At 40.4% G+C, this 15,545-nt stretch overlaps 1 protein-coding gene across 1 annotated transcript in view; it reads left to right on the top strand.

Annotated features, from left to right (window-relative positions):
- ano1a (anoctamin 1, calcium activated chloride channel a) overlaps positions 1-15,545 on the top strand; it is a 73,033-nt gene that overhangs the window by 17,595 nt on the left and 39,893 nt on the right. Inside the window, exons 3-9 of the mRNA XM_008282154.1 lie at positions 3,501-3,848; positions 7,347-7,445; positions 8,072-8,223; positions 11,670-11,724; positions 12,341-12,392; positions 13,320-13,375; positions 13,497-13,538. Coding sequence (XP_008280376.1) covers positions 3,501-3,848; positions 7,347-7,445; positions 8,072-8,223; positions 11,670-11,724; positions 12,341-12,392; positions 13,320-13,375; positions 13,497-13,538 — 804 coding nt within the window. The remainder of the gene's footprint in view (positions 1-3,500; positions 3,849-7,346; positions 7,446-8,071; positions 8,224-11,669; positions 11,725-12,340; positions 12,393-13,319; positions 13,376-13,496; positions 13,539-15,545) is intronic.

The following is a 15,545-nucleotide window of genomic DNA, read 5'->3' as shown; positions in this document are numbered from 1 at the left end:
TGATGGAACTGATGACTGCATCTTCAGATGAGCTGCTTCAAATATTTCTCTAAGAAGAGAAAGACACCTGATGGAGATGACACTAGCCAGGTATCGTTAGCCGTTTACTGACTCATCAATGATGGTGGTCAGGTAAAAAAAAATTGTGTAATAGTATATCATCAGACACAAACTAGAAACAATTTTAAATGATAGGGGTTTAGGAAAATGAGAAAAAACAATCTCATTATTGTTTCTATTTGTAGTTGAAGACTGACTAAAGAAACAGGCTTCAGGGGATCAGCTTGCATCATGTGTGCTGCTGAGCTTCAGCGGCCACCTCTTGGAGAATTTCTCTACAACAGAGCCTTAGAGCTCTGTTATTAAAAACAACTTACATTTATTATTTTTAATTTTTACATTCAGCCTTTAAAAAGCCATTTTAAGTGGCCATTCAATAAATAGGTTGTAAAAGTAAAATCTGCAGTCAAATGTCATTTCTTTACGCTGCCACAGCTCCCAGAGAGCCTGACCCCCTGCTGAACAAACTCCTAGAGAACACTGTCCCCTGAACACCAGTGGGCTGACGGGTTTGCTTCACAGTGACATGCTGGCTGCAGCTACTTATTAAAATCCCAAACCAACTTACGCTTATATCCATTTTTTTACTTTATAAAGAGCATCACAGCCTCATGGAGTGAAATTCTACGTGTAGCATGTATTTTTTTCTTACATTTGTGCGTGTTAAAGCTTCCTGTCTCGTGTCTATGTTCTATTTTTTCCCTGTCGTGTCCTCTTTTTGGTGCCCCAGTGACATAATTTCCCAAAAGCATCATAATTTTTCTTGCAATGTAATCAAAACAAAGATTCATCAGGAAGATAAACAGTGAGACGTTTGTGTGCAGGGTCAGTGGAAGCAGCTGAGGATTTGTGTGTGTTTGACCACTGTGTGCTTCAATACTTCATCAGATGGCCTGCAGGAGTGTTACACACACACACACACACACACACACACACACACACAGACAGGGTTAGCAAGCTTCCAAATAGCCCGGAGTTTAGTTCATCAAGTGGCAGCGTACAAAGCTGTAATCAGATAGATGAGAGTTGACAAGGTCAGACAGTTGTTTTTTTTTAGAATTACACGCAGAGTAAATCAGGAAAATATAAAGTCACTATTGCTGGTTGTACTCCAGTGTGTTGCAGTAGTGTTACTGAAAAGAGATTATTAAATGAAATAATATTTCATGTTCTTTTTTTCCAGAGAGAGGTTTTGTTGGAGGATAGTTCTTATCATGATTGAATTCTGCAGCTGTTTTCTAGTGACAGGGAGGTACAGTACACTCAGTTCTACCAGCCTGTTCCTGAGCATCTCAAACCCCAAATTTCACCGTGACATTCACTCCACCATTTGCATCAGAAAAATACTCCTAATGTGTGAGTGTAATAGATAAAAGTAGCAACTGTCTTGGAGATACACAAGCGTCCCTTTTCTTCATGAAGTTTCAATCAGTCAGGCTGTCAAGTTAACAGTTAACATGTGAAATATACATACACACATACCTACACATAAGTTGTGCTTCTTTAAAAACAGCACACCAATATTTTTTTCAAAATTGAAATATTTCTTGAAAAAGCTGCTCAGTGTTGTTTTTGTCAAATGTTACCTAAACAGGGGGAAATAATGCTCAATGATGTTTTTGCGATAGTGAAGAAATATCAGGCATGCTAGGAGATATGTTCATTGTTGGTTTTGACGTTTAATGGGAGTTGATGACAATCAGAACAATACAAAACAGTCAGCTATTGCCAGCTTTTTAAGAAGTCCAAACTGAAGCTGAAGTACACACAACAGGCTGAGAGCATGTGGTTATACCAGAAAACCTACGGTCGTTCTCCTCTTATTCTCTATATGCATTTTTTATTTACGTTTGAAAGCAAAAAGCAAAAGCTGTTATGAAGTATACGGTGACATTTGTGCAGGGGCACTGCATGTCAGCGTACTGTCAGCTTTTATCAGCCACAGTGACAAGGAGACAACAGGATGTAAATATCACTGTGTAGACGCTACTTGCTATTACATTTAATATTTGATGGCATGCAGTAAAAGACAACATGAATCAACTGTAGAAGCACATGTTTGTTGTATGCTGGTCCCTGCTGAACAAGATCTTACGTTCAGTGTACGCTCTGACAACACCACTCACTGGAGCCAGTAAGTGGTGTTGCTTCACAAGTGTTAAAATGTACGGTGGCCAGGAGTGCGTTAGTTCAGTGATCCATGAGGTAAATATACTGCTGAGGAATAACACGATGTCCCTGTTGAAACCGTCAGCGTTATCATCTGCCCCCCACCCACATGTGACATCAGACTTTTTTGTTTTTCTGTGCTCTGAAGTGGCTGCAAAAATGTATGTAACAGACTTTTGTTCACCACTTAGGATTCAGCAATAGCCAACTCAGACCGCTGGTAGGTTGTAAACATGTGTCATTATAGAGAAATACCAGAAGTTGGTTGACATGTGTGACTTGGTCATATTGCCCTAATGTGGGGGCCTCGCTCTTAAACGGTAAACTATCTGCACTTTTAATCTTAGCTGGGTTCTATAAAGTGTTTTACAATATGTGTCTCATCACCCAACATCTTGGGGTTAATGTCCTGGCAGAGGACACTGTGGAACATGGAGGAGCCAGGGAACACACTGTCTGTCATAACTGTAACATGTTCTGAGCAGTTGGTCACCCAGTGTTAGTTACCCAAGGCACAGTATGCACTCATGCACTTGCTACCCATTATGAGTGGTGTAGTGGCCAGCTGGAGAACCAGGACTGTTCCGGTTGGACCACATCTTTAGAGAGAGACAAAGAAGGAGAGACACAGTGAGACATCCTCCTCCTCCAGCAGCTGCAGCCCACTGTGCTGCTGTGGGGAGTCACATCCCTCTCGTTTGTCTCCCTCCCAGATAGCTATGCTGTGTTTGGTCCCACGGCTCCGCCCACCCACTTCCTGTTTATGTGTTGGTATCCCTGATAGAGATGCATCAGAGTTTAAACATCAGAGTATTTGCATGAAGATGTAAATTGCATAACAAAATTATTATTTCTTGAAATTATTATTGGTAGTTGTAGTGTTAGTAGTAATATTAATAATGATTATTTATTGTAGTTGCTGCCTTGCTCATAATATATATATATATATATATCATTACAGTTAATTTAACCTCTTTAAGAGTGACATAGGCCATATGTGATGGTGTGTTTCCAGATGGGTTTTGGCAAGCCAGTCCCAGTTGAAAGTTCCAGGGCGATTTATATTCCCAGTTTACTGCTCACCACAACAGCCACATCTAACAAGGCTTAAGAAATTGATGAGAGTATGAGTGAAAACAGATCAGCAGTGTTGTCTGTGTATGTGTGTTTGTGTGCGTGTGTGTTCAAGGAGGATGTGTTTGTGACATAGTAAAACATATTTCTACATATAAATAGTAATGATACTTTCTCTCTCTCTGTCTTGCTTCTAGCCATTGAAAAACCTCTATGCGGATGACGGCTCGCCTCTGTATCCTCACTTAGGCCCGTACTTCTCTGATGGGCGGCGGCGTGTGGACTATGTGCTGGCATACCAAATCCAAAAACCCAACAGCATCCGGCGGCAATCGTCCAGATTTGGCGACACCAACTTCATACGACGGCTTCGACGAAGCCTGAGCATGAGAAGCAGCCGAGCTCCGCTGCAGCCAAAGGAAGACCCAGAGATTGCTGCCCAGGAGCAGCGGACCGACTACCATGAGGATGACAAGCGCTTCAGGCGGGAGGAGTTTGAGGAAAACCTCCTGGAGACGGGGTTAGAGCTGGAAAAGGATGAAGGGGTGAGAAGGGGGGAAGGGTTTACAGTCGGTTAACTGTAGGCCTGAATGTGATGGGGTACTTTGACAACTGACCTTTTGATGAGGTCAAATTGTTTCCTTCTAACATAAACCTTTCTTGCTGCTTGCCTTATATACATTTGTATTTTCTCAAAGGACATTTTCATTTTAATGATAGAACTTTTAGAAGATGACTAACCCTTGTGTTTGGGAAATGTTAAACTGTCTCAGCGAACAAGTGCAGCATGGGTTGCTTTTGTGTAAACTTCCCATATTGAATTAATGGCAGTTCTGAATCCCTGACATTACTCTTAACTTGAATAGCATTAAGACTGGCTTCACACAATACAAAAACACAGTGCATGTACATGTGCAGTTGAGTCCTGAGCTCCATCTCAGTGGTTGGGACAGTTTTATTTTTTTCCTCTAAGTGTTTTATCGTTGACATTTGTTTAGTTTTATACCCTCACAGCAGGCTGTTGTTCAGGAAATAATGAAATGCAGATATCTTGTTTATAGGCGAACCTTTTCCCTTCATATTCTCCACACTGTCTCTTCCCCTGGGCTGTTTTGAACCGTTGGTCACCCACAGTACCAGAACTTTAACTGTACCTGTGTCATTCTATCCACTGCAAAGAATTAGCAACATTAACAGTAAAAGAAGAAACCAAAGTATGCCATTTCTTAATTCTAACGTTGACAATGTTTAAAAATTAGTTCATATTCCACAGCAGCATGATAGAATTGCTGAAATTCAGTTATGGGTTTTGGTTTTGGTTTGCCACCACAAGATTTTCAGTGGTCCCATCTGGTCCCTCCATGAAAAGTTTCTGTGGGAACCACTAGATCAAAGTCAGACAAGAGTGTCAACCATTGACCAAGGACTGAATTTATTACTGTGTTGTTCTTTATTGAGACCTGCAGAGTCTTAACCAACGCTTGCCTTAACGGATGAAGGTGAAACACTGTGAATGGAGGAGAGAATAGTTCATGAAGTTGTACATATGGGCACAGCTTGAAGACAGGCGTGGTTCTGTGCAAAGCCAGTAGCAGGAGGGTGTCTGTGGGTCGGATGAGCTATAAGAAACCAGAAGCACTAACTTTATTACTAAAGTGGATTACAGGTTGGTGTAATCGAGTTTAATTCTAGTGTCAGCATCCTAACATGCATACAGATATGTAGCACACGTAACGTTTACGATAACTTGAGATCTGCTGCTAGCATCGCTAAAAACAACAGGAGGAACCAGTGAGCGGCCCAAACCAAACCATTTAGTTTGTGTGTTCAGTAAGCTCTTGAGTGGATGTCATGTTTACATAGTAATAACATCAAAGATGTTTTGCTTTTTTTAATAAAAAGAAGTGACTAAGATCTAAGTTAGCTTCTGTTGCTCTGAGTAAGTCAGTCGGTTATTTAATCCTCATCTTTGAACTGACTCCAGAATATTACTTTGAAATTACTGTGTTTATTTTTCTATCTTATCTCGTCCAAATATGGATGTTTGCTAGACTATATTCCTGGTAACTCTTGTGTAACTGCACTGTATGAGCTACGTGAGTGGAGCCATGGACACAAAGAGATTTGTTTTCATTATTGGAGAACTGGAATGAGTTTTTGTCATTTGTCTGTGGAAAAGACAAATGGACACAAAGTGACACTTTACACAGTGAATCATCCATTAAAAAGTGTATGAACAAACCTTTGACATAAGCAGCTTTAATCTTAATATGTTCCAGAAAAGGCTTTTAGCAACTCAGTGTAAAATTCAGCCTGTCATCAGAGGTTATTGTAAATGGTCTGAAAATGTATGGGCAGAATTTAGAAACAGTATCCTTATGCAAGGCTCTATGGAGGCTTGAGTTCAGATGATACATGATGTGGCAGCCTGATACACAGAAATAATGGATGTAACTCAGTTTCCTTTTCTAATTCTATTATTTCCTTATACTTGTACCGTTTAGGATGTTTCATCACACAACATACAATGAGCACCTGCCAAAAGAAAGTAGCAAGATGTGTTTTTCTGCTGCACTTTCACCACTGAGAATGGGAATGACTTATATAAAGAGCTGCTGTCATGGTCACAGTGTTGGACTTTTTGTTTGTGTAGACTTAACCATCTACCATCACAAAGCCTAGTTTATTTTAACCAGGACTATGGGGGTAGTCAATAAAATTTATGGTTTGGTATGTACCTCAGCTTTGGAGACATGGCTCATATATAATATATATATATATATATATATATATATATAATCCATACATTATCTATACACTGCTTAATCCTCACTAGGGTCGCGGGGGGGCTGGAGCCCATCCCAGCTGACATAGGGCGAAGGCAGGGGACACCCTGGACAGGTCGCCAGTCCTATATATATATATTCAAAATTAAAATATTTAGAAATGCCTGATTTACCATAATACTCAGTCTGACAGTTTAGACACTCAAGTGTTAAGTTAATTGAATAAGTACATTTAATGAAATGTTATATGACAGTCGGTCAACACAGCAATGTAATGGCATTAACACGACAATGGTGCTTTGCAGAGATAATCTTGTCCAGTCAAAGCAGTGGATTCCCAGGAGAATGTGTGAGATTTCACCTGGGATTTGAATCCCAGCTTCAGGAGTAAAAGTCCTAAGCCTGATTGTTTGAGCCACCACATCCTGCTCTGACCACAGACTTTGTTGCTATTTATGTAGTCATATCAGATCAGTGGAAAGCCCTGAGACCAGCTAAAGTTTCCTCTCAGACCACTTAGATTACAATACGCTGAAAGGTTTGTATGAGATATTTGCCCAGTGATGGCAAAAAACAAACATATACAGTGTATGACAGCTTTAGTCCAACATGAATCCATACATAAATACTTGTGTTTGAAAGAACAGCGTTGTGTTGAAGTCTTACTCTGACCCAGTCGTCAAGACGTCACAATTTGTCCCTTGTCAAAGTCACTTCGATTCTTACATTTGCTTCTAATACAACAACTTCAAGAAGTTACTGTTTCCTTGCTGCCTAATATATCCTACCCACCGATAAGTGCCACTGTAGCACGTTAATCAGTGATACTCATTTCATCTATCAGCGATTTTAATGTTGTGGTTGATATATATGATAATTTAGAGTGTACTGTGAGCCAGATTCTGTCAATTTGTTCTGATGTATTTCTGTATCCAGACAGGCCAGATGCAGAGGTGAAAGGTGTGAAACAAGTCTGACAATGTATGAGTGGTTTTACATAACATTAGAGGCTGCAGAGACAATCTCATATCCAGGTATAAAGGTTTCTGCTGAAGTGGACGCAGAGGATTTTCCTGTCAGTTAGGAGAGCTTTCAATGTAACAGAAAAACTGCATACTGCTGCGCTCTGCCAGTCAGCTCTCATAAACATGTGCTGATTTTAAGAGTGGTTAATATATTTTGCTACGTCATGAATTGTTCCTGTAGTGGGTTCAAAGAGAATACTATTTAATTATCCAAACCTTGATTGTTTTTCAGTGCAAGATCCCTGGAATTGGATTTTTGAAGATTCATGCTCCTTGGAACGTTTTGTGTCGGGAGGCTGAGTTCATGAAGCTCAAGATGCCAACAAAGAAGGTACTCCAGCCAGCCATCAGTAAACTCTCCATTTGTCTATTCCATCCAATGCATATTTAGTGTAGCTTTTTCTCTCTCAGGCTCGGTGAATTATCTCTAAGAGTCGCTGTAGTGCTGAGTGGTCAAAGTGTGAAGATGAATGTTTCCTGGAGTGCTGTCCTTTCCATACATGTAGTGTTAGGCCACCTCAATGGGTTTTTTTTGTGGTGACAGCACTTACAAGCCTTGTAATGAAAATCCGATAATGCAAAAAGCAAAGTACATAAAAGCCATCAGTCATTTGTCATGTACCACAATGCACAGTGCCTCCTTTATTAGGGTCCGAGGACCCCTACTTGTTCTTTATTCTTCTTTAACTACAAACCTCAGCATCTCATCTATTTTTAAATTAATTGCCAGAGTCAGAGGTATCTGATATTGGTGTAAAATACACAAGATTTGCTGACTAAGGCCAAAAATACCAGCTACATTGTTTAGAGCCCTCATCTCGTAATTCTACAGAGAAATAATGTACCCAAGACGGCACAGTGAGGATTTAGATCATGTTATCCTACACGATCTCCTGAAAACGATCCTGAGCTCAGTGAAACCACCTGTTTAAAGTAGTTCTTTTATCTTCTCTGCAGGTTTATGATGTGAAACAAGGAAGCAATGTGGTGGAGAAGATCCGATTGTTCATTCACAAAGTTACAGCTCCTCTTCACCCAAAAGTAGATGCCAACCGACCAGACAGCGTCAAGTCCCTCTCTCATCCGTTCTCCAGAGAGAAGCAGCATCTGTAAGTCACATCTACTACACCTTCTACTCTCAGTGGAAAACTGATCAGACTGACTGTAATATTTCTTACATATAGCTTTGTACACCTTGTTTATCTGTGTGTTGCTTCGACTGATAAACTGACTCAGTTCAGAAACTCATTTTACTGAAGTTACCACGTGGATACTTATCTGCATTACACTACATCATAGTAGACATAGCCTCACTGTGTAGTCATCAGTCACAAAGTTATTTATTAAAAACAAATATGTAGTCCAATAAATTGTTACCTAATGTTATTTCAGATATTTTAATCATAGATGTTATTGAAAAACTAGTGTAGATAAATTAAATTCCTTTTGTGAAGCTATGCAAGTGCAAATTCTGTGATAACTGTTTTATTAAACCTCTGAGCCTGAAGCATTTTTCCCTACAGTGTAATGTCCTGCACATCCATGCACACAGCACAACCATGGCTATAAGTAGAGAGAACTTTGAGCTGTCTTTTGTCCAGTGTAACTAAGTTATAATGTCATATTTTCCAAATTGTTTTGTTTCTGCTCTGTGTAGCCTTCAGTGTAGACAAAAAGGATTGTTGGTCATAGGTGAGTCAGTCATGGCTTCACAGTTTCACAGAGGAGCACAGATTTCTTTTCTTCACACTATCTGGAACAGATGGACTTTTGAAAAGAGATTAGAATAAAGAGATTTTGATGAAATGTCACAATTTTAAGCTTTGGTTTGCATGTATGGCATGTCAGACATGAGTTAAGAACCGTCAGAAAGTTGAAAATCCCTCAGTTCTTTCTGGCTCTGATAAATGGTGCAATTTTTCTGAGGGTTAATGTATGTTGTAGCATGTATCCAGTAAAAATGCTGCACAGCCACATTTGCAACATTCTTGAGTTGCATTCAATAATATGGATCCATGTGGGCTGACATACTGAAAAATGTACCATTGCATCTGCAGTGCATGTCCAAGTAATAGCTGTTACTATTTATGATGTTAATAATTGGTGTATGTGTAATATAAAAGGTGTTACTCACAGGAATGAACCTACAGAGAAATATTACTCACTCCGCCGCTACCTTCAGCTCTATAGGGATTTTGTAGCTCTCTGAACTCACTGTTTTGTTTTTTTGTGCCTGCACCCTGCTCTCATCATCTGCAGCAGTCAGCAGATCTGCTCTAGAAACCCGTTGTACACAAGCTGCTCAGCAGCAAATTGCAGACAGACGCAGTTATCAAGCAGGGACAACCACAGAGGTGTAAATTGGAGAAATTCCCCAACAAGCCAATGAAGGCTCACTGGACTACGGCAGGGAAGATAAAGCATGACACTGTCTGCTGCCTGCTGCTGAAGCCCCCATCCCTCAGCTTTCTCTCCCTCCAGGAAACAAACACAGCTAGTCTGAATCACAGAAGACGTTTACATTTTGTCAACACTGGGATGGGGATATTGAAAGTGCATTGAATAGCAGAATAAAGGACTCAGAATAACAAATAATAGGATTAACTGCTGGCAGAAGTCATGACTTCACAGATGCTTTCTTTTAGTCCCAACAAGTGAAACAGCTTTCAAAGTCAGCGATCAGAGAAGAAGAATGTCTTACCGTCGGCCTGCTGGGATGTATGGAGGAGCGAGTGGGCAGTGAGCAGCTATATTTACAGCTCTGACTAAGAGCTAGCAGGAGATCTCCCTCCACATCTTCTCCATCACTTAATCTTCATGATTCTGAAAAAAGCTCCAGGCCATTTTCCTAAGATTAGGCCTCATTATAGATTACAGTATAATGTGGCATTCAAAGCGCATTAACACAGTCTATCCTAATCAGACATGATGTTTCATTCTTTTACATTTGGACTAGTCTGGCGTTAAATTCAGTTATGTAATTTTCTGGGAGAAGTTTCAGTTGTTCTGGCGCTGAATAAAAGATTAAAGTAACCCACCAAAATTGCAGGTTTAACTAAAGCTGGCTGTCAGCGGAGGCACAAGGTCTGTTTGGACTGTCTCGATGAAGACCGACAAGCACCACCAAAAACACAAGTGCTGACTGAGTGACAGGAGCTGCCCACACAGTCACTGTGATGAAAGGCTCTCAGTGCTGAAACGCTCACTTGAAAAGGTTTTTCTTCTAGGAATGATGTTCATATGTGTGGAGTCTGACAGTTAACATCTGGATAAAAAAAACCTTGCAAATCTGTGTCAATAACAGCTTTGTTTTGTGCATACGAGAATTCATTCCATCATTTCAATAATTATCCACACATCTAATATAAACACAATCGTTGTTTAATATCATCTTCTATTAGTTCATACAGACAAATATTTTCCTCCCCCTGTGACCTTGACTGACTTTGCAATCACAAAACATACAAGGTTCACATCTTTACATGTTTACTTGTTGGATGCAACCTGTCAAGGCAAAACAGTGTAAATTCCAAACTGTAAATTTGGTTTGAACCTGTCTGCTGAGAGCTCATAACAGCGATTGCTAAGCTGTTCTAACTAAAGGCCTTTGGGCAGATCCCAGTTTCGAGGCTGGCATGTTGTTCAGCAAACAAAAACCAGAGGGCAAGCAAAGCCCCAGTCCAACTAACAGGGAAGAGGTAAAACAACCGAAAAACAGACAGGAGAGAAAAAGGCTGGAATGCTGAGTGGACTGCTCAAGGACAATCCTCCACGTATCATACAACGGACCAGCAGCAGATATGCTGAGGGGCTAATGAGCAGAGTGGAATCAGTGATGCAGCAGGTGGGAGGGACTGCTCTGTGAAGACATGAGTAATAAGCAAAACGCTCAAACCAGAGCAGAATAAATGAATGAAAAAACCAAACGGAGAGAGAAAAACAGTAAATTAATACAAGCACGAAGATTAAAACAACAGAGTAGTGAGAGTGTAGACGGAGGACAGTAGTGCCAATAGAAAGGTTCAGCAGTGCTCCGTTGGCTGAGACTGGTGGAGTGACAGTCATGAGACAGAATGTGAGCTGGTGTCTCTGTGCTTTAATCAGCACCATGTTGGGACATTGTAGCATAAAGACACTGTACTTGACAGTAAAAACGTGGCCTCCTATTTGTGCATGAACAGGTGACTGTATTTGGCCTATTTGTGCAGGTCATTTTGAAAAGATAAAAAGTTCGTGTTATCTCATTGAAACATCTGATGTGGGTTTTAAGGCAACATGTGGTCTTTTAAGTATAATTTTACATAAACTCTTGTGTGGTGTAGCTTTAGTTTTAGTTTATTGTGTGCAAGATGGACAGCCAATACCTATAACAATATAGTCTGCAACTCTGCAAAGCTGAATGTCAAGCCTTTCCCCTCTTACTCCCCTTATCTTTCCAATATCTATGGACTATGTAGTAAAGTAAAGCCTGTTTTACCAGCATGCTCCTATCAGCCTGCACTTTTTCTCTGCATCTGTACCTTACACTGGGCGTGTTGTGTTTTTTTGTTGCCAGATTCGATCTGTCTGACAGGGACAAATTCTTTGACAGCAAGACCAGGAGCTCGATAGTAAGTATGTGCTTTAGTAGATGGATGGGTGGAAGGTGGATCCCGTATGAGATGTCCAGGCTAAAGAGCAGTGTTTAATTTTCACAGTGACAGTGTGTGCACAGTTCGTATTCGTGGTTGTAAAGTCCGCTTCTTTCTTATAGACATATGTGTTTTCAACATGCTGTGCTCAACAACCACTTTTCTCCAGAAAGAATCCTTGTTTTGCTGTAAAGGAGGGAGTAGCTGCCATAACAAAAGACATACATTTTGTGATTCTGCACCATGTGATGCTGCAGTGCCATCCACTCAGTACAGACACACCTACACAGTACTTTGCAGTACTTGACAGAAGACTAGATAATGTGATTGACTTCTCATTATTATTGGAAGAAGCTTCTCAATCTCAGCAGTTGTTGGCTTCTCGCTGCGCTTCAGCTCTCACCAGTTAAACTAAATGAAGCTCTGGGTTTCACACTGAGTCTCTGAGGACAGACATATAAAACTCAGCAGGTCGCCTACTTCATTTTGCCCTCAGTTTCAATTACACCTGTTCAGCTCCTCCTCCTCATCTATATCTGCATGATTTGAAGACTGACATTTTTTTAGTTGTTAATGTTTTTTGTTGTGCCACCAGGTCTATGAGGTACTGAAGAGGACAAGATGCACCAAAGCCAAATACTCCATGGGTAAGAGACATCTTTAATACAAGGAATAAATCAATATGCAATTAATCTGGGTGCCTCTTTCATTAGAGTCTAGTGTAATTACTACCACAGAAGAGTGTAGGCTGTGGAATTGTCTCTCTGTAAAAAATGGACTGAATCTCCTGTGACCGATCCTCTGCAGTCTTGACTTAACGGCAAATAAAATTGTGGATTCATGACTGTGACCTGTCAAGCGCATCATGTCACTTAATAAACGGCATATTGTAAAAGCCAATAGAGTCCAGGAAATCCAGTGAAATCAAGTCAACTTATATTTGGTTTCGACAAGTTAGTATGCTGCCCGCAGAGAAATGGTATATAACATGAATACATAAAATAAATAATGCATACGAAGACTTTAGGGACTGACTTACTCTATTACATAATACATGGTAGAAAAAAGAGATCTTACAGGGTGAGAAATATAATCATGCAGATTTTACGTATTACCTTGTTTATTAGGTTGAGAAAAAAATAAATCTGAAAGTTATTTTGCAAATGTGTGGCAATGACATTTTCCAGACTGACTTCATGGTTCCCCTGGGCACCGACCTGCTGTGCTAGTGGCAGTGTACTGAGAGGTATTATTTTATCTGAAAACCTGGCGAAACTGTGAACTTGTTTACAAGCTGTCTTGTTCCACCAATAGGACTGATGGCCAGAGTAAACCAGAATTATATGTTAAGGCATAGTTCTTGCGTCCCTCTAAACCTTTAAAAAAATTAAATCTCCATGATGGAGTTTTATGTTTTCAAACATCATCTTTTTACCTGTATTTCAGCATAAAGCCATTTCTGGGTTTAGCTTGGAGTTTATTTTACTGAGTGTTACGCAACTCTGTGTGTGTGTATGTGTGTGTGTGTGTGTGTGCTCCATGATGATAATCCAGTTCAATATGCATTCTTACAGGCATCACCAGTCTGCTAGCCAACGGTGTCTACACGTCTGCCTATCCGCTGCATGATGTGAGTATCACCATCACTGCTCCTCTGCTGGCCTGATCCAATGATTTCTGTATACTTTGATAATAATAATGTGTGTGTGTGTGTGTGTGTGTGTGTGCGTGCGTGCGTGCGTGTGTTACAGGGAGACATCGAGGGGGTGAACGCAGAACCTAATGACAGGAAGGTAAGTAAAGCAAAGCTGTCCGTTTACAGAAACCCATTCATTAGTAAGTCCAAAGAAAGCTCTGGTAAAAGTGGAACTGCTGTGCCTTTATTTTTAACAAACCTGCTCAAGTTCACCTCCAGTGCAGTATGCACACATGGCAACACAGGCTAGAAACCATAGCAGATATGAGCTGTCAACAGAATAGAATTAAAGTCCACTTTGTAAATTCATTTTCAGGTACATTTTGGAGTGTAGTGAAAATGTGTCATTTTTGTGAAAATTGTCAGCAACAAACTTGAAACATAATGTAATTTCTAAAGCCTTGATACTTCCTTACAAATATGCGCATGGACAGCTGCACGTAGTTGTTACTAATATAGTATGATAAATGCTGGAGTTGTGTACTGAGGGGTGAATTGATTTAATGCATTAGATTCAAACCACCATGAAAGCACATAATGAAAACGCATAATTTAGTTGCATGAACCAACCCGAAGCGTTCTCCTTCGCTGGCTCACAAACAGCCTATCAGACCTTTATAAAAGACTAATAATGGTTAAATTCAAATTTAGGCATTGTACCTACGTATTCAGCGTGGCACATTGCTGCCCTTGTAGCGTAGTCACAAATGTTGGGCTGCACACAGGCATACATGTAGGTTTTCACAAGGACTATCACAGACTTTGGAAGATGACAAAATGTACAGAATCATGTGGACCCCCATGTCGTCACTGACATAAAGGTATAACACTGGTCTAAAAGTATTGATCATAATCACAACTAAATGACAGAGTCTTTGTTGTGTCTTACCCATATTGCTATCATGCTGAAATAGGAAAGCAGCGTTCTATTTATTATTGTTAAATAATAAAAATTAAATCATGTAATTATGTCATTATACATAACATTAAATGCAGTAGACAAGTGACATTTAACAGTCGCCCCATACAGTAATGTAACACAACACTGTCGCGAAATCTGATGTCTCCAGCTCTGCTCGGACAAAGGGAAGTAACATGACACTAGTGGTTTTTGGTTTGACAGTGTTACTCGATGCTTACTAATATAATTAGCAAACAAAAACTGCCAAAAAAACAAGACCTGTGGGTGTTGCTGGATTAATGAAAGACATAAAATCAAAAGAGGGCTGGTCGGGAACCAACTTGCTAAGTAGACTACAAATGGAAACAGCTAAACCTACTCAAACTGAACACATAGCAGCCGCACCCCTGCTCATAGTGCACCTGACAGGAAGACTCCTGACTAAAGGCGGGTGTGGTGGGAAAGCTGGCAGTAGTGGGTGCTTCATTACACGAATCAACAAAGCTCCGAGCCACAAGTATCTGCATACAAGTGGCTGCCGAACACACAGACAATGAGAAACCAGCAGCTGGCAAATACACACCAACACAAGGCAGCCAGCGAGTGCTAAATACATAGACTACAAGACAACAATACAAAGACAATGAGCAGCACAGAGGCAACCCGCTCACTATAAATCACAGCTACCAAGACTGACAGATTGGGTGCACTTTTAAACCCGGTGCAGAGCTCGACTGGGATGTAGTACTGGGCAGCGGACCTGTCAGTCACAGGGTTCTGCGGGAAGAGGGATGAGGACTGCAGCTCCAGGCCAATCAGCTCAGATGACTGTCAGGATGAGGAATAAGCTCCTGATCACGAGGGTTAACCACAAGGAAGGAAAGCTTAAGGCCATTAATGACTGCAACACATCATTTCTCCCCAGACGTGACAAAAAAATCTTATATTTGGAAAATAAAATCAGCTGGCGTGACTGGGTTTTTTAAATCAAAATGCAACACAATGGTATAAAATCTTTAAGTGACTTTAAGTAACATGCTATTCAGTTATTTGTACCATATTACCATACAAAGCTGGACAGACTACCTCACTATCGTGCTAATGTTTGAGATTTTTTTAAGCATTTGCCTCCTACTGCATAAAAATAAAATAACTACACAATTGGAAAGAAGAGCTCACGAGTCTGAAGTCACCTCCTCCCCT

This window comes from Stegastes partitus, unplaced genomic scaffold (assembly GCF_000690725.1).
Source record: "Stegastes partitus isolate 25-593 unplaced genomic scaffold, Stegastes_partitus-1.0.2 Scaffold260, whole genome shotgun sequence".
Classification (NCBI taxonomy): domain Eukaryota; kingdom Metazoa; phylum Chordata; class Actinopteri; family Pomacentridae; genus Stegastes; species Stegastes partitus.
Note: the sequence above shows the minus strand (reverse complement) of the source record. Positions and strands in the feature narration are given on the sequence as shown.